Source organism: Phlebotomus papatasi, chromosome 2 (genome assembly GCF_024763615.1).
Source record: "Phlebotomus papatasi isolate M1 chromosome 2, Ppap_2.1, whole genome shotgun sequence".
Taxonomy (NCBI): Eukaryota; Metazoa; Arthropoda; class Insecta; order Diptera; family Psychodidae; genus Phlebotomus; species Phlebotomus papatasi.
In genome coordinates this window covers 2,636,424-2,658,349 of record NC_077223.1, presented here as the reverse complement: position 1 = coordinate 2,658,349, position 21,926 = coordinate 2,636,424, and the positions used below count along the sequence as shown (strand labels likewise).

Sequence of the window (21,926 nt, the reverse complement as noted above, 5' to 3'; positions counted from 1 at the left end):
GAAGGCGCCAAGTGGTGCGTTCCTGCGTCTCAGCACACACGAGATGACTTCATCTCATGTCCGCATTAATCAGAGCTGTAAGGGATAGGTTAGCGCAAGATATTTGAGCTTCCCCTATCCAAATACCATCCTCACCTTCACGTTGGTGCAACATGTTTTAATTAACGAGGCTCTGGTGACCGAGTCAGTGGCGGTATATCCACTGCACATATTACCTGAGCTACCCTGACCCTGACATATTCAGGTAATAGGTCCTTACTAAAGCGTGGAATCGTTTGAATTTCCCCACCACTTGATATGATTTTGATAGTTTCAACTATTGTTTAATTTTTGTTTGTCAGTTGTCATTTTTAATGCATTTCATTAGTTTTATTTTGATACCACTCTCGTTAAAAAATATTGATTTTCGGTTGAGATATCTTAACTCTTTCGTCTCTTTTGGGACTCTGAGTACCCAAAGCAGCATATGAATGTTCTGTGAAAAACAATGTTTTTTAATTATTCAGAACTGATAAAAATCCGATTCTTGTGGATGATTACAAACTATAAGGATGTCCAAATGTAAGATATTTTTCGTAGGACCTCAATTAATTCCTGAGCATAGATAGTTTTGATTAAAAAAATTGTGAAATTGGCTTGCAGCATATGCTGCGGTCCGGAAAGAGTTCAGAAGATGGAGAGAATCTTACAACAGATTGTTGACATAACTACAAAATCCAAATGCGATTTATACGGAAATAGGAAAACTCATCGGAAAGTCGCGCTCAGCAGTCCGAAAGGTAGTATTGCGATTCAAGGATACAAAGACGATTTTCCGAAAGCAAGCTGGTGGTAAGGAAGCCTGGAATTCAAGACCGCGACATGGAGAAAAGGGTGCTGGGGTACTTTAAGAGGAACCCTTCTCTATCGCTCCGAAATGTGGCCAAAAAGACGGGTATTTCACACTACTTAGTTCGTAAAATTAAGAAAAAGAATGATTTAGTGACTTATAAAACCCAACCTGCACCTCATCGTACAGATAAGCAACGACAGTCCGCCAAAACACGGTCCAGAAAGCTGAATAATCACCTTCTTAAAGGTTTTGAAAGATGTATTTTAATGGACGACGAAACCATCGTGAAAGCCGACTTCCACCAATTGCCTGGACAACAATACTATACGGAAAAGACTCGCACAGGTATACACAGCAAGTATCGATACAAGAACTACACCAAGTTCCCGAAAAAATACTTGGTTTAGATGGCAATTTGCTCGTGTGGTCTTCGAAGTCAAGAATTTTTCATTTACATTGAAGAGTGTCTCAAAAAAACGTATTCTACCGCTCTATCGAAGCCATGATGTTCCACTGTTGTTTTGGCCAGATCTAGCATCAAGCCACTACGCTAAGGATACGATTGCGTGGTTCAACGACAATAGAGTCTTTTATGTGCAGAAAGAGTTTAATCCGCCCAACACACCGGAACTGCGTTCTATTGAAAACTGTTGGGGAATTTTGAAGGAGGATCTCAGGAAAAAGGCTAAACCAGCCAAAGGTTTGCCTGATTTCAAGCAAAAATAGAAAAACGTCGTCGGTCGAGTCAGAGATTTCATTCATCCAAGACCCAACAGTCTTACCGGACTTACCTATTGCCCCACTGAGATCCCCCGAAAGATGATGAACGGGAGATCACTACAGATCTCTGTGTGGTGACCGTTTAACCGAAGGATCTTCATGCCTTAGACAGGTCCAGGTCAAAATCCCCAAAGCCAAAATCCTGAAAATCAAAATCCCGAACGCCAAAATCATTAGAGTCAAAATTCCGAATGGTCAAAATCCCGAAAGCCAAAATCCTGAATTATTAAAAGTGTCATATTTACTTCCATGATTGCATCCGCGTTTGCAAAATTGGAAAATTTGGTTTGGAAAATTTTCTGTGTCTTGGAAAATTATTCTACAAATTATCCTCCGTATAATTCCATCCCTTTCAGGATTTCGAACATTCGGGATTTTAGCTCTTTCGGGATTTTAGCGTTCGGGATTTTGGCTGCCTCTGATCCTAGACCTGTGTTGTAGTGACAGTACGGCCAGTCTGGGAAGCCTATACTCTAATGACTCTAATCTCAAATTCACAAAAAGGTACAAAAAATTAAAATATAATAATGTAAAATATGAGGCACAAAGGAATGTAAAGCAGGGAATTCAATCTATTCTATCCAACTTAACCTTGTTGAGAAACTTATTGCCTGAAATATCGAATGAACTATATGTATTATTTGTTTTTTTTTTTAAACTTATTTACAAGCTTATTTGCGAACCTAATCATTTTTTTCAATTTTGAGAAAATGCCAAAGAAATTAAAAATCTTTATTTGTTTTCCAGTGAAGCGTGAAACATTTAAGATTAATGTAGGTTCAGTAAGTAAATTTAAGCATATTTTTGCGAAAATATAAAACATCTCTCAAGCTTTAGAAGGGACTACCAAAGAAAGTTTAAGCATTAGATGGTCAGTAAAATAACTAGGAGTAATTAAATAAAATTGGAAAAATAAGGAAAATAATAAAAAAAAATTGAAAAACAAACAACAAGATTTTCAAAATAAAATAAATTATCAGTTAAATTATTATTTAATATTACTCTTTATTATTTAGTTTGTTTTTTATATTAATTATTCATCTCAGTTCATCCTTTTTTATTTTTATTTTTCTTATTTTTAAACGTATTAAGGATTTATTTATTCTGCGAAATTACGGTAATGGTAAAGGTGGTAAAGGTTCTAGCAGGGGCCCATCAAGCCTAATAAAATATGAAGCTATTTTCCACTTTTCCTTGTAAAAATTTTGCAGCTATTGCACCGCGACCTAAACAAATTTGCTTGTAGTTCTTGTATAACATTGGGGAACATTATGAAATATGTATTTTTAGATAGGTTTTTATGCACGATTTCGAGATATATCAGACTGATAAGTCAATTCTCTTTAGAAAAAAACTTTCCAATATTCTTCAGTGCCTCTATGCAAAAACGCATTGAAAAATGAAATGTTGAGAGTCCCCTTGGTTCTAGTATCAATAATTAATTTTAAGATGATAAATTAATAATAAAGCAAATGTGCTGCAATTTTTCAAATATTTAATGAATTGCCAAAAAACTGTCTAGTTCTAAAAAAAGAACTATCCCACCCTCCACTTATTATTATGTTTGCAATTCTTAGTTGATTCCAAAGATTGAAGTATCAATATGATTTTGTTAAAAAGAAAATAAGATATCCCAATACCGTGCTCAAAATCTTTTCCCTTTCCAAGAAGTTGTAATACATCAAAGTGTAGAAGGTACTTAATTTCTGACTCTCTTTTCAGTCAAGCTGAAAAAAAGTTTGCAAACTATTTGATGCTAAGTATCTTAAGTATCTTTCTCCATTTCCCATGACCATCAACGAACTCCGGATTAAGGATAACCCTTTGCTGTATTTGCAGTGATCTTGAGACAGTCCTTAGGGTCAACAAAGAGGATCACCAGGAAAGGAATGGTCGAGAGGATCCTCAGTGGCGACAATAAGACCAAAGTCAAGTGCTTGCTTAAGACATTAACACCCTCATTTTTGTGGATTTTTCGTGGAAAAGACCCCTGTTGAAACTCAATGTCTCATTTGTTCTCTAATTGTCTTCTTCCTCTCCTGAACATTTGGCGCCAGGACAAATATTATACGGCACGGACACCCTTCCTAGGCTAACATCGACGCGTCGTCCTCTTGCAAGAACCTCATTACTAATTCCCTCCAACCAGTTTTACAGCTTGGTTTTTTGTTCCTGTCTATTGGAATATTCCTCTTTGGTGTCTCTACCTGTTGATCAATTTTTTTTTCTCTGGTTGGTATGTCCTATAGGCATCCAACTTGAATCATCTTCCCAATTGTGTGCACGTGTTCAAATGGTTAGGTTTAAAATCCCTGCAGGGTTCCTCTCCCGTATATTATACTTCATGGCATGTCTCGGGTAATTTTGTAACCATTGCCGCGACCGTGAAGATGGGTAGGGGTCGGGGAGGGGTCCATTCCAGGCCGTAACACAATACCCTAAATTCCAGCGAAGATTGGCCAAAAGAGGAAGGCAAAACAACAGAAAAAAGAAGAAGCTCAAAGCAGTGCTAAGGTGCCTGGGGTAAGAAGGTCTGGTCAAAGAGGAGATCCCAAGAAGATGTTACCCAAATAAGAAAAGATTTTGAGATATTTCAGTTTTTTCAATGTTTTATTGTGCTTGTAAAGAGCAGCGTATACATATAAAATGGAAGATCATTAGTGGCTTATCTCTCGTTATTAAAGCTCAATGCAATCACAAGATCAATTAGGCGGTACTTAAAGATAGGACGTGTTATCACAATGCCAACGTGGGAAGACGGTGGATTTGATTAAAGCTTGCGACCCGTTAAGAGGTGCCCAGAGGGGGTATGCTTAGGCCTGGACCCATCTGTCGTGCTGAAGCTGGGGCTGCTGGAAGTGGGAGCAGCAGTAGGTGGGTTGAATAAGGTCACAGTCCACCTCTTTGCCCATGGTGGTCCAGAAGAATGTGCCAGCATCGGTACGTGCAAAGTGAACTGGCACGAATTGCTGATCTCGGGTCACGGGCTGTAGTTGGCATTCACCATCTTCGGGATTGTAGACATACACGGCAGCATCATCGGCACACTGGGCTATTTCGCTGAAGATCCTGGCTTCGAGTTCTTCATTGGCGGAATTGTCATGGCTGGGACACGGAGACCAGAAGTCAAAGTCGTGACTGTGGCAGGATTTGCCGAGATGTTTGGGTCTCCGGGATTGGGACAGCAACTTCAGCAGGGGCTTCAGCATCTTCTTGACCCGATGAGCTGGAGACTTGGCCTTCTTGGCATTGTACATGTTGTCGTTGATGCTGTTGTTGCTGGAGATGATGAATTCGCTCTGATGAATCATCTTGGCACTTGAATTCACTTAAACGCACGAAAATTTAAAGTAAAAAGAACTTCTTTTACTGAAGATGTTTGCTGAACAACTGGCAGTTCAAATGTGAGTTGAGGCACCGAATCATGGTCCCTTATATAGGGCCCGAGTGCCATCCCGGGGTGAAATGCTGTGCCCCACTCACCGAATCATCCTATCAGGGCTCGTTCTAAGGGCAGGTGTTCATCGTTGGTGCTCACCATCTCGCTCCGCTGCACGGCAATTGCGTGCCAGAGCGACAGAGATGGGTGAGCATGTGTGTCGAAAAATGGTATGTTTTTTTAATACCACATATATATCCTCCACTTGGTCTCATTGAAAACATACGAAGGCTCAAATCGTGGGAACTTCAATCTCTTCCAAGTTCCCACCGAATTTTCAGGGCAGATGGTAAGCGAGGGTGATTCTCAGATACCAAGATCCAGCCCTATTTGCTGATTACGGGATGATTTTGTAGGCGAAACTGGAACTGGCTTTTTTTATCGTAACCCTTGGTTGAGAGATATTTTTATTTTCTCTATTGCAGCATCCCAATTTTCTATTTCGACCAAAAATCCCTCTAAGGGGTATCAAGTGAATAATCTCAACCCCTCAAACTACCCTCAGTTACACATTTCCCAGGGGCTAATGGGGTGCACAGAACCACGTGTTGATATAGGGTGAAACCCCTGACTTTCCGAGGGGTGAACTTCCCAGGTATTCCCCGGCACTTCCCAGAAAAATCATCCACAGCAAGTGCAGGAATTTTTTCCGCATAAACATCCCTCAAAGTTAAATTTATGGAGGGTGACGTTCACCTGAACTCTGCAACAGGTTTCCCACGGGACAAACCTTCCATTCTCCCCAGAAATCCCAGAAAGTCATCTCCAAGAGATCATCCAGCACCAGCTTTAATTGAACCACGCGTCAGTCGCGAGTATAACTCGTGTTGTCATATTTTTTTTGTGTCTTGACGCGACTTCCAAGTCATCCGGAAGGCGACTTCTTTGGCGTACTTTCGCGGCGAAGGCGGATGCCACGGTCAAGAACAATCACTGGTGCGCCGGTGAAAATGTTTCTGGGAATTTTTCCCACCTTTCTTCCAAACAGCCTCAGACTCTTTCACCCAAGTTCGTGGGAACTAATCAGAAATTCCCGCCAACAAACTATGATTTCACGGTACACAGTCTTGTCCATTGTTTGCAAATGAGATAAAATATTTAATTGCTAAAGAGACACTTAGGGAAGGGTACTCATTCAGATAGTTCACGCAAAGACCGCTTTGTAAATTATTTCAAATCAGGATACAACAATTAGAAAGACGCCCACTGATTTTCTAAGTGATTTACAAGTAAAGAGAATACTAACGTTTGTTAATATCTAAGTACAAAAGACCAAGGGTAACTGTGTTATCACACTTGCACATTAAAATTTTAATATGATTCACATTAATTGTCGCTGGTGAGAGTCCAAATGTGTAATTTGTGTGTTTGAATCATTTTGTATTCAAAATTTGATCTATTTGTTGATAAAAAGGTAGACTTGGCCCGCAAAATTTGATATAAATTGATTTATAGCATTAATGCGAAAAATTAATGCGATTTTCTCTTTAATTTTTTAATGTGAAAAATATTTATGCTTTAGGTAAATTTAAACTTATTTTTGCAAGCCAAGTCCACTTCTTTATCAATAAATAGAAAAACCCCAAATATTAAGTGACTCAAAGACACAAATAACATATTTGGACGCTCACAAGCGACAATTAATGTGAATCACATTAAAATTTTAATGTGCAAGTGTGATAACGCCGTAAGTGTGCCAAATTTCGGCATAGTTGCATGCAAGCGTCAAAGTCTCAAGTTTGAAATGTAATATTTTAAATACAAATTGATTTTTTTCATTCTTTCTTCTAAAAGAGTGTTGCTTGGACCTTGTAAAGAGTTTACCATCTTTATTTACTCTAAAATCATTCTTAATACATTTTAAAATGAATAAAAATATAGACATAGCTTTGGTGCCCTATTTCGGCCACCTTCATTCTCATAGTTCCTTGCCCTTCGGAAATTCTTCTAATATCCTTTTCACTTCATCTCGTTTGTCGTAGCTACATTTTTTTGTTATTCTTTTGCATTGTATAACCTTTAGAGTTTTTTCTCTTCATGGAAAAGTTCATGGAAAAGTTCATGGAAAAGTTCATGGAAATTCGAGAAACAAAAAAGGTGGCCGAAATTGCAAACTGGTCGGAATTTGGCACACTTACCCAATGTATTTTAGTAAAAAGTTTTAGGTAAATTAGGAAAATTTACTTCGACGTTTGTTCAAAATTTATTTTTGAAACTTTTTTAGAAATACATTTCCGTGACAATTGATCTAGCTAAAGTAATTTATAATATTGTGAATTTTTTCAATGTGATTTTTTTTTGACTAATAAACTCTTGTTCTTTCTTTATCTCATGTAAAGCAAATCTATGAGATCAACTTAATACAAAAAAAAATCCTTTTTAGTGCTATTCCAATAAAAAATTATAAAAAAGGAAAACATTTTTAGTACATGACTGTTCTCACGTGCTTCTGCGTAAAAGGTTTATCTTTCTGTTGGTTCATGTCAAGACTGTTTTTCTTAGTTATCGTCGTGTTCTAAAACCCCCAAATAATCGTGACAGGACCCAACACAAAAAAAGCAGATAACGCAGAAGCATTTGAGAACAGTTAAGTGTACTAAAAAATGTTCAGGAGAAAAATATCCCTTTTACATTATGCATTGGAACATCACCATTAGTTTAGTAAATAAGTGCATCAACTTATTTTTTTGCAAAAAAAAGAAGAATTCTTGCAATGAGAAAGAAAATTCGACTTTGAAAAATTAGATGAATCTTGAAATTCTTATTATTTATTAAACTGACAACCTCCGACAAAATTTTTAATTTTTTAAAAATAATTTTTCATCCGTAGCTGAAGAAAAATACACGGAAATTGTAGCACAAAGACTTTGCAGAGTTGTTCACAATTTAATCAAAATTTTTATTAATTCAAATCCAAATTTAAATAAATTGAGTTCTCAAAATGAGAAGTTATTTATCTTATTTAAGAAGTAAGGATTCTATTGCAATGAAAACCGAACATGTTTTTTAGCACATGACTGTTCTCAATTGCTTCTGCATTGTCGAGTTTTCTTTCTGTTGATTTCTGTCTCGACTATTTTACTCAGTCCTTGCCGTGTTCTAAAACTGCCAAACAGTCGTGACAGGAATCAATAAATCGAAAAATCGATTATGTAGAAGCGCTTGAGAAGAGTCATGAACTAAAAAAATGTTGAGCAAAAAGATTTCCATTTTTTAACACTTTTCTGTTCTTAATTGCTTTTATAATATGGACCTTTTTGTGTTGGATCGTGTCATGACTTTTTTTGCTTGGCTTTGCCGAGTTCTAAAACTGCCAAATAGTCGTGACAGGAACCAAAACATAAAAAAATCTATTATGTAGAAGTGCTAAATCTATTATGTAGAAGAGTCATGTACTAAAAAAATGTTCAGCTAAAAGATTTCCATTTTTTAGCACTTTACTGTTCACAAGTGGTAATGCAATATCGACTTTTTTGTGTTAGATAGTTGCACGACTGTTTTTACTAGTCTTTGCCATGTTCTAAAACTGCTAAACAGTCGTGACAGGAACCAACACCGAGAAGCCGACAATGCAAAAACACTTGAGAACAGTAAAGTGCTAAAAAAGCATGTTCGTTTTTCAAAGTTCTAAATTTAGTACTAATTTAGTTATTTACATTTTTCCTGATAGTACACTACTGTGAAATAGTTCTTATTATTTTAGTCAATCTTAGTAAAATGACAAAAAAATTTCTTATCAACGTAGCTACATCCTTTCTTAGATGTAAGCTATATTTTGGAGTAGAATAAAATAGAAGAATAGAATATTTATTTGGTTAATGCCCCGGTTGAATGCAACAAGTTAGGACTATACAATATTATACATTTTTAATATAAAAAGACAGATATGTTTAGAACAAAAAAACATAGTTTAGTAGTTTCAGTACTAAATGAATCATCATAAGAGTAGCATGTAAAGGAATTAATTCAATTCAATTATCTTTACTATTTCCTCTTTTAATTATTTCAGTTTAGCTTTTATTGAAACATTAAAGCCTTCCATTAAAAAGGCTTAGGCTCAAATCTAAACAGCCTAAACTTTAGTACCGAAAAACCTTCTTATTCCCATTTTCGTATTAGATTTTATTATCAATTTCTTGAATAATTCCTACCAATTAATATCCAAAAGGATGTTTTATAGTAACAACCGAATTTATCAATTTCCAAAATTGCTAATACAATTCCTGGTACACATGTAATCACAGCAAAAGCCAAAAAAAACCCAACTCAGGTCTCGAAATTAATTAAAATGTGCTCAATTTCAACACGAAGGAACACACATGAACCAAAGAAAATCAGAATAAAACAGGAAAAAACATGTTTGCTACTTGTTGCAACATCTCTTGGTTCTTCTTTTCATTCGCCACGGCAAATGTCTTTTGCACCGGAGTGGCATAAAAAAGCCGAATAGAAGCATAAAGGAAAAGAAGTACCAAGAAGTGGTGCAAGAAGTTGGTCAGAAAGTGATTGGGAACCCATTGAGAAGGAAGCCTGTGAATTGATTGTCTCTGTGGTTGAAATTATGCACAGATGTTTCAAATTGCTCCTGCCTGGAGCTCAGTTCTTCCCCAAAAGCCCTGAGACAATCCCCAGTGACCACGTAAATGGACGCTAATTTGCAATTTGATAAGATTACAGGACAGAAACAGAATCACTCAAGACAACTTTCATGGATGATGGTGAATTAATTGATTGCCCCTGGGGCAAGAGATCCACTGATGTTGGCTAAACATCACGTCTCCATGAAAACAATCGCAAAAAAAAGTGAACGTGAAAGGAGGATCAAGAATCACAGACGTGACATCATTTGACAAGGAAGGATCATGGAAAAAAATGCAACAAGAGGAATCCAAAAAAAAAGAAATCTCCGTGAATAATTTCACCATCCTTTATGCAGTCCTTTCAGGCAACCCCTCCGGTGTAGAAAGTACCCATTGCGTGATAATCCTAGATGGGTCAAAGGATGTCCAAAAAATGGTCAGAATCCAGAAGAAAAACTCAATTGTTCCCCTGCGCAGATGCTACTCCTTCAATCCATTCGGAACAATATCGAAAAAGTGTTCAATCACCCAATACTGATCCTCTACCGTTTTTTTCTTCTTCACCCTCATCAGGATCCTTTCGGGTTCATTTTCACAATCACAATCGAATAAACCTTTCCCCCTTAAAAAAAAGCCTCCACTCATGATTTTGCTTCATTTTTTTTGTCCATCGACATTTAAAAGGATCGCCCTTTTTTCTGGTCCTCCGCAAGAACTGAATTGTACACTGGGTATTATTGGATGAATCGTGGCGATAGAAATGGGTCTGGGCAGCTTTTTGTTATAAACTTTTTTTAGCCCAGGATGAATAGGAAGGATAAAAGGCTTGGGCCTCCTCAGGAGCAATGATGATGCCGTAAGGAAGGTGAAAAAACTAAATTAACTGTTTGTTCGACAACAAGAGAAACGTGAAAACACCGAAATTTGAAAAGGGTAACTGAAAATGAAGAGCTTCCTCCAAGGGTTTTAGCGCGGGGCTAACAAAAAGTGAATTAGTCGGTGTGAGGTTTATGGATCGCAACTAAACAAAGTTTAAAGCAAGGGGTGATCAAGTGCACCACTTTCAATACACTTTTGCCCACACAGTAAAAAAAACTTAACACACTTATAATGTGTAATCTTTCACATCACTATTATTTTTTTTTAATTTTTATTCATTTCAAATACTGCTTTTGAGCTAGAGCTCTTGCATGTAAAAATTTAGACAGAAGGTCTACAAAGACTTCAATGTTTGTGTGATAGCGGCCACCGCCGTCTTAGCGTTGGTAACCAACCTTCAGAGTGTTAAATTATAGTGTTAAATTTGGAAAGAACATTTAATTTAAAATTATTTAAATTAAAATTGTTGAATTTCAAGTAGTTGAATTTGGAATTGTTGAATTTAAAAATTATTGAATTTTTCTGTGCAAACTCAAAAATTATTGAATTCTGTATATGTTGAATGTTTATTTCATTTCGAAGATTTTGATTTGCCTTTTTAAACATTTCTAATGTTTTTCTTCTGTACCCTGTATCCCCCTTGATGCGAAATGATTATATCTGATACTCGTATCTTTTCGATATACTTATTATGCATATAAATATTTGATGTTCTATATGACTTTTGCCCCATGAAAATCATCTCGACTGAAGTATAAGTCTTAAATGGAAATTCTACCATTTCTACACAACTTTGGTTGAAATTCACAAGGCTTCAGACTATAATAGTGTGAAAAATTATGATCAAATTATAATAGTGTTAATTCTTGATCATGTGACAAAAATACCATAGTTGTGTATTTTTTACACTATAATATTGTGAAAAACTGTAATTATGCTATAATAGTGATAATTTTAGAATTTTTCAATAGTTTTAAATCACGAAACATTGTTGAAAAATTTTTATGATTATAATAGTGAGAAATTTTACCCAGATCGCAATTAAATAATTAATTTATCCGATTTAACACTATTATAGTGTAAAAATTTTACATATTTTCCAATTAAACAATATTGTTGAAAAGTCTTCAACTGTAATAGTGGTTGAAAATGAAACAACTAAAATGGCCGATTTTGCACTATTATAGTAGTAAAATTTTACACATTTTTTACTGTGTAGATTCGATGATATTGTGTAAATATCGACTCTGAATTACTTATTCTACCATTCTTGGTAAGCTAAAATTCTTACTAATTCAGGTTAATCAGCCTTTAAGTTAATGCTAATCAGCCTAGGCTGAACCTTTGAAGTTTCGTACGTCTCATACTCTTGCTTCGAACACTTCATAATATTTCCGTATTCCTTTAATGAACGTGACCTATCTATTTCCTGAAAACATAGACCATAGACATTAAAGAATTACGAGAAAAATATAAAGTGTTCGGATCTAAAGTATGTGCGAAACTTGAAAGCTTTTCCCTTATTAAAACGTATACATGTTACAATACAAATGTAAGTTGGAGACTTTTCTAAAAACGTGAGGTACGGAATTAAGCTATTGAAATTATATAGTAAAGAGAGGTAATCTTTCCGTACAGAAGTAGATCTTGAAAAATTCGAAAATCTATTTGAAGATCCAAAAAGGAGACTTTCTTACTTCTTGATAATTCCGCAAGGTGGCTGAGATACATCCTGTTCGAATTTCGAAGTGCTGAATTGTCAAAATGTGACGGTCTTCACATTGTTGTGAGGAAAAAAGCAGAAGAACGACGCTTGCTGTTCTTGTCCCAGTATTTAATCACTACATAATCACTGAGTAACCCTTTTGCCAGCTTTTTAGTGTGATATTTGATAAATTTTCCCCATCTTGTTCGAAAATTTAGTATGAAAATTCGAAATTGAATTTGAATTCTTCGAACATCAACGACTTTTTGTGCAAATAGAGTTCCATTTACCTTTCATCCAAGACACTATTGGAGAATCAAAATCTACGACATTAACGACATTAACGCTTGTTTTTGGATTGATGAAATATTTTTTCCCAATTCCAAATCAATAGAATTATTCTTTGTTTCATTTAGAATCATGATAGAAAAAGAATTTTAGTAATAATATTGAAGAAAATTAATAAAATTGCGATAATATTAATATATGCAAAAAAAACCTTACTGCGATGCTTTTTTCTAACTCCGTTGAAATCGATCAAACTCGGATGCTTATATTAAGGAAAAGTTTAATGCATAAAAATGAGAAGATATTATTTCAAAAACATTTTTTTAAAGTTTTATTACACTAATTCATCTCAATAATACGACCTTTTATCAGATTCAAAGAAACTTTGCTAAAATCGAGTGTTGCAAAGCTTCCGTCATCCAAAACTTTAAAGTTTTCCTCTATTAAAAAAAAACAAGTAAAATATATTAGTAAAAATAAATCTATAAAACGATTAATCCTTCCTAAACATTAAGAAATCTCACATTATTCAGAATTCTTTATTTTTGAATATTTATTTATTTTTATTTTTCTTATTTTTGTTTCATTTTTCTTTTCAATAAATACTTAAGAATTCTTAATTTTTCAACTTCATTTTTTTCGTATTTCTGTGTTAGAGATAAACTATGAAACCTTTGTTTTGTTCAACCAGTATCTAAACCTAGGTCAACATAGAATTATACAATTCGTCGACCTTGTTGATTCAGATACCACAATTATTTTATAACATTTTATGCAAACGAAATTAGCCAGGATAATCCAAACGATGAGAACAGGAGTGATTTTGTTGATAAGGTACATCAACAACAACAAAGTTTGCATCTTAAGAGGAAAACGATTTTTTGATCTAGCCTAAAGTTCTCAATCTCGATATGGACCTTCTTCAGTGGTTGAATTAATTGTGTTTCCACGATTGTTCTCAAGCACCGGCCTAATTTTGTTGACCAGGCAGATCGTCAACAGCATACGGGTTTTCAACTTTCGTTTGGAAAATTTTTTCTCACTAATTTTCTTTTGGAAAATTACGATGTGACTCTGCGAGGGTCTATTTCTCTTCCCAGATAATTTATTTTCTTCAATGTGGCCTTACTATTTTGATTATTTTTTGAAGTAGCATAATTTTAAATGGTTTTGCAATAGTTTCATGATATTAATATATAGAGGCACCAAAATTCCGAATATTGAAAATCCTAAAAGGGATGAAATTATACGCAGGATAATGTGAAGAATAATTTCCCAAGACACAGAAAATTTCCCTTCGCCTCGGGATTTTGGCTATCAGGATTTTGGCCCATTCGGCATTTTGGCTTTCAGAATTTTGGTATTCGGGATTTTGTCTATGGGAGTTTTGGCTTTCGGGATTTTGATCGGGACCCATTAATAAGGACTACCAGTCGAAATCTCTAAAGCCAAAATTCCGAATTCGTAAAAGTCTGTCTAAAAAAGTTAATGGTGCTAAAATTGATGTGTGCAATTCGACGGTTCCATTCCATACTATTCTATCTCAAAATGACAACATTTCAGGAGAGCCATTTGAAGTTGGCGATCTCCTATGCTGCCAGTGTAATTTTTTTCGAAAAAATTGGATATCTCGTTACCCGAACGCAGGATGACCACCAAATTTTCACCAGTTCTAAATCTCGGTCCCATGAACAAGATATCTCTCGGAGTAATATAATACTAAGCCGACTTAGAATTGTATGGAATGGAGCCGTCGAATTGTTCTCCAAGTTTTTGATGTAAGTTTGTAGAAAAATCTATTTTAAATGCGTTTTCGAATTTGTCACTAATGTGTTTTTAGAAAAAAATTGTATGTATGCCCTGAAGAAGGTCCCAACCAAGGATCGAAATATCGGCCAATAAAAACATAAAGAGGGGGGAAAAAATTTTTATAACGAAATTCTAAATTTGACTTAATACAGTATCCTAACGGTCCACTCTCAACATTGGTATTCTATACAATATCCTCCGTATAATTTCATCCATTTCAGGATTTTGACTATTTGCAAATTTATCTTTCGGGATTTTACCGTCTTTCATCATTTTGCTTTTATAGATTTTGGTTTTCTGGATTTTGGCTTTCGGGATTTTGGTCGACACCGATTCTTTCCTCTAAAATGTTCGAAAAGTTTCAAAAATTAGATTTTGAAAAATTACAATTATTATATTGCTCCAAAATGATTTAATTTCGAAAATACAATCTTCTTTCAGTAATTTGAAAATTCTAGATTATTAATTTATTATTATTAATTATACGGACTACTCTAAAAGAAAATATGTTTTAAACCGATTAATGATTTTTTTTGTTACCCAAATAAGTATTCGCATATTAAAATTCCTTTCATTTACATGAAATTCTCAAAATCTAACAATAATTGGAAAATTTATGAAAAAGTTTTATGTTTTTTTGATTTATAAACAAAAGTCAAATTTTGTAAGGAAATTTAAAAACCAAAACCAAGCCTTAAAAATATTTTGGACGATCTTCTGTTTAGTATTTTTGATTTTATTTTTAAGATTGTGTAACTGGACTATAATCCCGCTGAAGTAAATTTTTCAAATGATTCGGGAAGTTTAACTCTTTAACGACGAGACAGTTTTTGCGGACCGAAAATCAGCAATACAAATGAAACCGATTAACAAAACAAGTAAAAGGTCTTACATCCAGCCTTAGAAAATCCAACAGAGTCTAATTCGGTGTATTTTTTACCTCTATAAGCGATAGGGTCAAAAATAGCCCAAAAATTTAAGTAATTTTTCTTACAATACCAATGAATGATAATTTTCACTCTAATGAAAAATATTATCTTTGATTAGTGTAGTTTCTTTTTCCAAAATGCTTTTGCTTAAAAAAGATTGGAAGTATAAAAAATAATTAAAATTAATTTTCATTATGAGAATTTAAAAATTCGTAATTATTTAGCTTAAAACTTTACTATTTACCAAATAGCTGGAGACTTGCAAAAAATATCCTAGATTCCTTCAACCTTCCACTTTGCAATTACGTACAAACATAAGAAAAAATAACTTTAGGTACTCTGAAAAAAATGTTTTGTCAAATTAACAAGACAAGTTTGTAGAAAGGATGTTCTTCCATACAGAATATGGAAAAGTTTTGCCAAATCGGTGGCCAACTGGATTTTGTTAAAAGTTTGTGAAAAGGGTGTTTTTCCATATGAAATGCAAGAAAAAGTTTTGTTAAATTGGTGAATAACATCCTTTTGACAAATTTTCAGCAAAATCCATTTGTTCGTTTAACAAGACATTTTTTCAGAGTAGTCAGGAAAAATTATTTTCTTTTGGGACACCGGTGTTCCAATCGTCCTTAAAGGGTTAAGTTCTTCGGCAAGAACTTAGAATATCTGGCAATGTCGAAACAATTTAAATCAGTTAAATGTCAGTAATAAAACAATTACGGTTTTTGTTCAAAAATCAATTGTAATATATTTCCGATATTTTAGACAGTCTCCTAAGGACAATATAAGATAAATTAATTTAAGGCTTCACAATTCTCGAATTCGTGATTTATACCGTTACATTGTTTTTTTTTCAAAAAATTAGAAAATAATTTTAAATAGGGAAAATACCTATTTTAAAGTCTGAACAAACCAATTCAAAATTCAAATAAGGTAAATTGCCCTCAAGTCGACCGGTTCCTCAATTCGACCGGTAGAGTTATTTATTCAATTTATTTATATTTGCACTAATATTTGGTTATTAATATATTAATAACCATATATTAGTTATTAATATATTAATAACTTCAAACTTGATAACAAAAACAATTGAATAATCATGAAAGTTATTTATTTATTTAATTATTAGAGTTCGATCTCCCAAATTGATTTTTTCGGATCATACATTTTATACTCGTACATTTTATACTTTACTGTTAAACATGTCAGGATACCCTCGCTTACCCTTTTAAACTTGTAAAATTGAAGCTTTGTTGAAATCTCAAGATCTTCAATGTAATTTCTAAAGTTAAGCCCTTGCTCCATAATTCCGATATGGCTCTAGTTTATCGCAAGATCAGGGTTAGAAAGTTTGACCCGGAAAAGATCATAAACCTCAATATCAGATACCTTTCCCAAAATATTTATGTAGATGGAAGTTTTATCTATTCCCTCCAGGACATTAGGAACAAAAACTCCTTTGGTGTTTATCGTGAGAGACATATCTAAGAATTCCCATTAATTTGAGGATTTTTGGATAAATTACGGGCCAGGGTTAAGACGCAGCCAAAAAGAGTTAATGCGGTGACTTCCCTATCATTTAATGAAGTGGAATTTGAGTGTTATTTTTATGGGGGAAGTGCTAGAGAGCATCGGGAATGAGTAATAATGGATCTTTTTTTCTTCTTTCCCGATCTTTTGGGTTTTCATTTTTTGTTTCTGGCTATTTCGGGATGATGAAGGAGGAGACAGGAAAAAAATCGTGGCTATTTGAACACGTGCACATCATCAGATAAATTTACTTTGAAATCCCGTGGTCAGAATCTTCAGGGTATTTATTTTCTTGGCTTCTTCTCTGGGTATCCTTCTTCTTTGTCCCTGTGTTCTCTGGGCAGTATATATTTTTTTGTGAAGGAGAAAGAGAGATGTTGTGTTATTCATTAAAATGATTCTCACTTTGAGTATTTGTAGACAAACATGGGATGGGAGAAGAAAATTAAATCCTTAGAGGGATATCTAATTGGAAATTGATGTTTCTTTGGGGAATGGAATGGTTATATATGGGATAATGAGGACTTCTTCGGCTCTTCAGTGTTGCACAACAAAAGATCATTATACTGAATTGGTATGAATTTATCGTGAAAGATGATGCCTTAGGGCTACAATAGCTTTGAGGGGTGAATCAGGACAGGTAGTGAAGGGAATCAGTGAAATGCATTTCCTGTCCAAAAGATGCTTTTATTGCAATTTTCCTGCTTTACCTTTTCCACGGTAATTCAGTGTCGTTAATCCCTCGAGAATTGAGGGTGAAATTCCTTTTGGAACAATAAAACGACCCAGGACTGTTCCCTGTGCTGATTTTCTGTGACTCAGGTAAGTGGAATTGAGCAGGAAACACCCACAATTCTGTGTTTGGGCACATAAGATAAGATAACATCATTGTCAATGGGGGTCATGTTGAAAAATAGGCAAAAATGGATAAGGATTTTGTCGAGGATCATAAATTCAATCGTCGACAGGAAATGTGCTCTTTTCACTGATTCACTCACAATAGCAGATCACCCTCTTCACTAACTCCTAGCAATAATTTTTCTTGAGCAAAAGATCTTCAGTCTTGATTGATTGTATCTCCCTTCAGTTGAGATCTCTTCTCATTTCGTGACAAAATGCCCATGATGGGCCCTTTTTTGTCACCCCATTCCAACATCAGAATCAGATATTCATTTGGAATTCCAACCACATTAAACACACCAATTTTCAACGACTTATCCCATTCGCTCCTTTTTTTCTTCTCGTCCTGCCACAACTTGAAACCCTGAAGTTGAAGAAAATTTTCTGGTATTTCTTTTATCTGAGGAAACCTTCGAGGGAGTAAAAGCCACTTGTTGAGATCTCAAATTACCTCACTAAAACAGTCCTTTCTTGTGTCCTCAAACTCTCACTCAACTCACAAATTTAAACCCTCTAAAATAACATTTTTTTAACCACTCAATGCACTGAGAGAAAATTGTTTAAAATCTCTACCCAAGTGTTTGAAATTTAGAAAATATTATTTCAAAAGTAAAATAGTAGGTGAGATTGTTAAGAATCTCACCTAATATAGGGGAAAGTACTCTTCCTCTGAACGTTCATGCCTTCGAATAACTTGCATTTCTTATATTTTTCCTAATAGACTTGCACATATTATAAATTATTGACAATAAACTAACTTAGTGTAAGTCTGTTAGGAAAAATGAAAGAAAATTTACATTATTCGAAGGCATGAATGTTCGAAGGGAGAGTACTTTCCCCTACTCGTATAAAGCTAATGATTAAATTGGTTGTTGGTTGCTCTCTGTTCAAATCATAATTTGAAAATCAACAATGAAATATACCAATTATCTCGTACACTGCACCAATCCCCCTTAATCCGAGACACTGCCCAAGAAGCAATTTTTTCTTAATATAGTCTGGTAGAATTCATTAAGTAAGGCACTATAGAACCAAAAATCTTTTTATTTGCTTATAACGCTCTTGGTTCCATCACTGAGATTACTATAAGTACAATGGCGCCCTCTTAAGGATCTTAAGAGCTTCTATAGGAATTTCAACAGATAATTCTCACTTTAAGCCTTTTAAAAGTGCACTAAAAGACTTTTCTAATACTTGGTTCTATAAGGCAGCTATTTTGCTTCTTGTGTGACCCTTATTCTAAACAGAGAGAGACTATAGAATATTACTCCACTATTTATGCACATCTTTTTAAATTGGAATTATATTTGTAAAATATTTCGTAATACAATTGGAATTGATAAGAAAGAACCATTACCATAACCTGTAAAATACCACACTGAGAAAAAAAAGGTGGTGCGATTAACTTTTTTTCCTCATAACTTTAATACTTTTTAGGTGTAAAAATATATCAGCATTTTTTAATGTTAATTTTACACCTTTTTAAGGGTAGAATTAACATGAAAATGGGTAACTTTAATCCCTAATACACCTAAAAAGGGTAATATTTACACCGATTTTGGATCAATACTGCAGGGTTAAATTAACATTTCCGGAATGTTATTTTAACTTTTTCGGATTTATGTCAGTGCATAAATTGTAAAAGATCACGGTAGATGGCTGTAACAATTAGACACTGAGAAGAAAACAGTTACGATCAGAACGACTGAAGTCAGTTCTTTCACAAAAATCCTTAAGTGTAATTTATACACTTAAGCACTATACTTCGAGAGTAGTGATTCCAAATAACCGGCTTTTTAGGATAGACGGTTAACCGGTTTTGGATGGCTCTGAAACCGGTTAACCGGTTTAAAACCGATTTCAAATTTAGGATTAGGTTGTGGAATTTTGAACATTTTTTCAGAATCTAAACTCTGATGTAATATTTAACACACAAAAATTTTTTTCAGTTAAATAAGAATTTATTAATTACTTTGTTTTGTTTTTAAAATAATATTTCAAACTTGGCTAAACTTGATTATTTTACGTAAAATTAATAAATGAATTTAATTTGGTCAAAATTGGATAAGTCGAAAAGTTTAAGTACAACTTGCCTAAATATCGGGTAGTAAATTTTTCAAAGACGGTAAAGGCGAATTTCAACTCGATCCCTTACTTAAAAGTTTTAGTGCCAATAAATCAAACTGATATTATTTTTCTCTCAGTGCAGTCACTTATTATGCATTTTAGAAGGGATGGCTTTTTTCTGTCCATCTTCTGTGATGGAATTTTGGCTCCCACGCTCAATGAACACGTGCAGTGATTTTCACCCCACGTTGATGCCTTCACATGAAATTACCATTTGAAGGGTATCCAGAAAAAAGGGGCTTAGGGCAAAAAAAGAGAGCCCTTGGTGATTGTATGTCGCTGTTGAAAAGGGAATTTAGAGCGTGATTTGTTATTTTAGGGTCGTCTCTACGATGGACCAAAGAAAAATGCTAAAGTGAGCCCCTATTGAGGGTGTGGCATGATTTTTCTCCCTGACCTTTGTATAAGTATTTTAGTGACTTGGAAGGAAAGAAAATGAATAGAGAGACCCTTAATGCACGTGTTCCTGGAATTCTCTGCCACAGAAAGAACTGATGAAACATCCCAGAAAATGACGCTAACAATAAGGATTCATTAGGATCATACCAACCTCTGAATAAATTAATTGTGAAAGAGGTGAAAAGAGGATCCTCCGTCTGAGACGTTAGCTATAAAAATCACACCCTCAAATACCATTAACACATACTTTCATTAATGACTTAGGATCCTCTTCAATCTCTTCCAATTCATCGTAAATCACATCTCATTTGTCTGAAATCCAACAGACACTCCTTTTTCTGCTCTTCTTGCCCTAGGAAAGGAATTTTCATGATCCTCAGCTTCTTCAGAAAAGCTGCCACAGATCTTAAGACATCTCAAGCCGATCTCGGCGTAACTTAATATTTTATTGGCGGAAAAAAATACTAGAAGATAAATAACGGCTTAAGATGCATTTCAAAACAACTTGAGGAATTTTTCCTTATTTGTGCGTCTTGTTTGGTGAAATTCATGTTTTGGCCATAAATATGAAAATATCGTATTTCAACCCCTATATTGCTTCGTGTTAGATATGCTCAAAAATGTGGTAAACATTCATCATCATTCCTTTTATGGGTTAGAGTTGGTGAGTGATCGGCGGGGAATTTTTGCAGATAAGATCGCAAGTTCAATGTTCAACAGGGGGTAAACAAGTCTGCCACTCACAGGTCACTTTGGATGTTGATCAGCGTGATCCTGTAGATTGATCGCGCGATCCTGAGGCGTGCAAGAACCATTTAAATCGAATAAACGTCAAATGAAACATGTACGTCAATGGTCAAAACACAACTAGAATACTTATTTTGACGTTTATTCGGTTTCAACGGTTTTTGTACACCTCTGTTGTACACTGATCGCACGATCCTGGAGAATGATCGCGCGATATTGGATACTGATCACGCGATCCTGTAGACTGATCGCGAGATCCTATAGACTGGTCGCGCGATCCTGGAGACTGATCGCGTGATATTGGATACTGATCGCGTGATATTGGATACTGATCGCGCGATCCTGTAGACTGATTGCGCGGTCCTGTAGACTGATCGCGCGATCCTTTAGACTGATTGCGCGGTCCTGTAGACTGATCGCGCGATCCTTTAGACTGATTGCGCCATTCTGTAGACTAATCGCGCGATCCTGGAGACTGATCGCGTGATTCTGAAGACTGATCGAGCGATCCTGTCTACAGGATCGCATGATCAGTCTACAGGATCGCGCTATCAGTTTACAGGATCGCTCGATCAGTCTTCAGGATCGCGCGATCAGTGTCCAGGATCGCGCGATAGTCTACAGAATGGCGCAATCAGTCTAAAGGATCGCGCAATCAGCCTACAGGATCGCGCAATCAGTCTACAGGATCGCGCGATCAGTATCCAATATCACGCGATCAGTATCCAATATTACGCAATCAGTCTGTGGACTAATCGCGCGATCCTGTAAATTGTTCGCGCCATCCTGTAGACTGATCGGTGCGATCTATCGATCTGCCACTCATGGTTCAGTCGTCGGCTATACTTATTCAGCCCCTGGAGTAGATAACTATGCCGCTCACGGTTCACTCTAGTGCCGATCTATCGATCTCGTGCCTGTCTGCAACAAGTAAGTTTACAAGATTAGTGTTTCCAGTACAGTACATTAAACTTTACTACTGGAA

The 21,926-nt window shown here is 35.2% G+C and overlaps 1 protein-coding gene across 1 annotated transcript; it reads right to left on the bottom strand.

The window, feature by feature from the left end:
- Nucleotides 1-4,425: 4,425 nt before the first annotated feature.
- On the bottom strand, nucleotides 4,426-4,923 carry LOC129805011 (enhancer of split m4 protein-like). Its single transcript, XM_055852814.1, has one exon. The coding sequence runs from the start codon at nucleotides 4,921-4,923 to the stop codon at nucleotides 4,426-4,428; it is 498 nt and encodes a 165-aa protein (XP_055708789.1).
- Nucleotides 4,924-21,926: the final 17,003 nt, after the last annotated feature.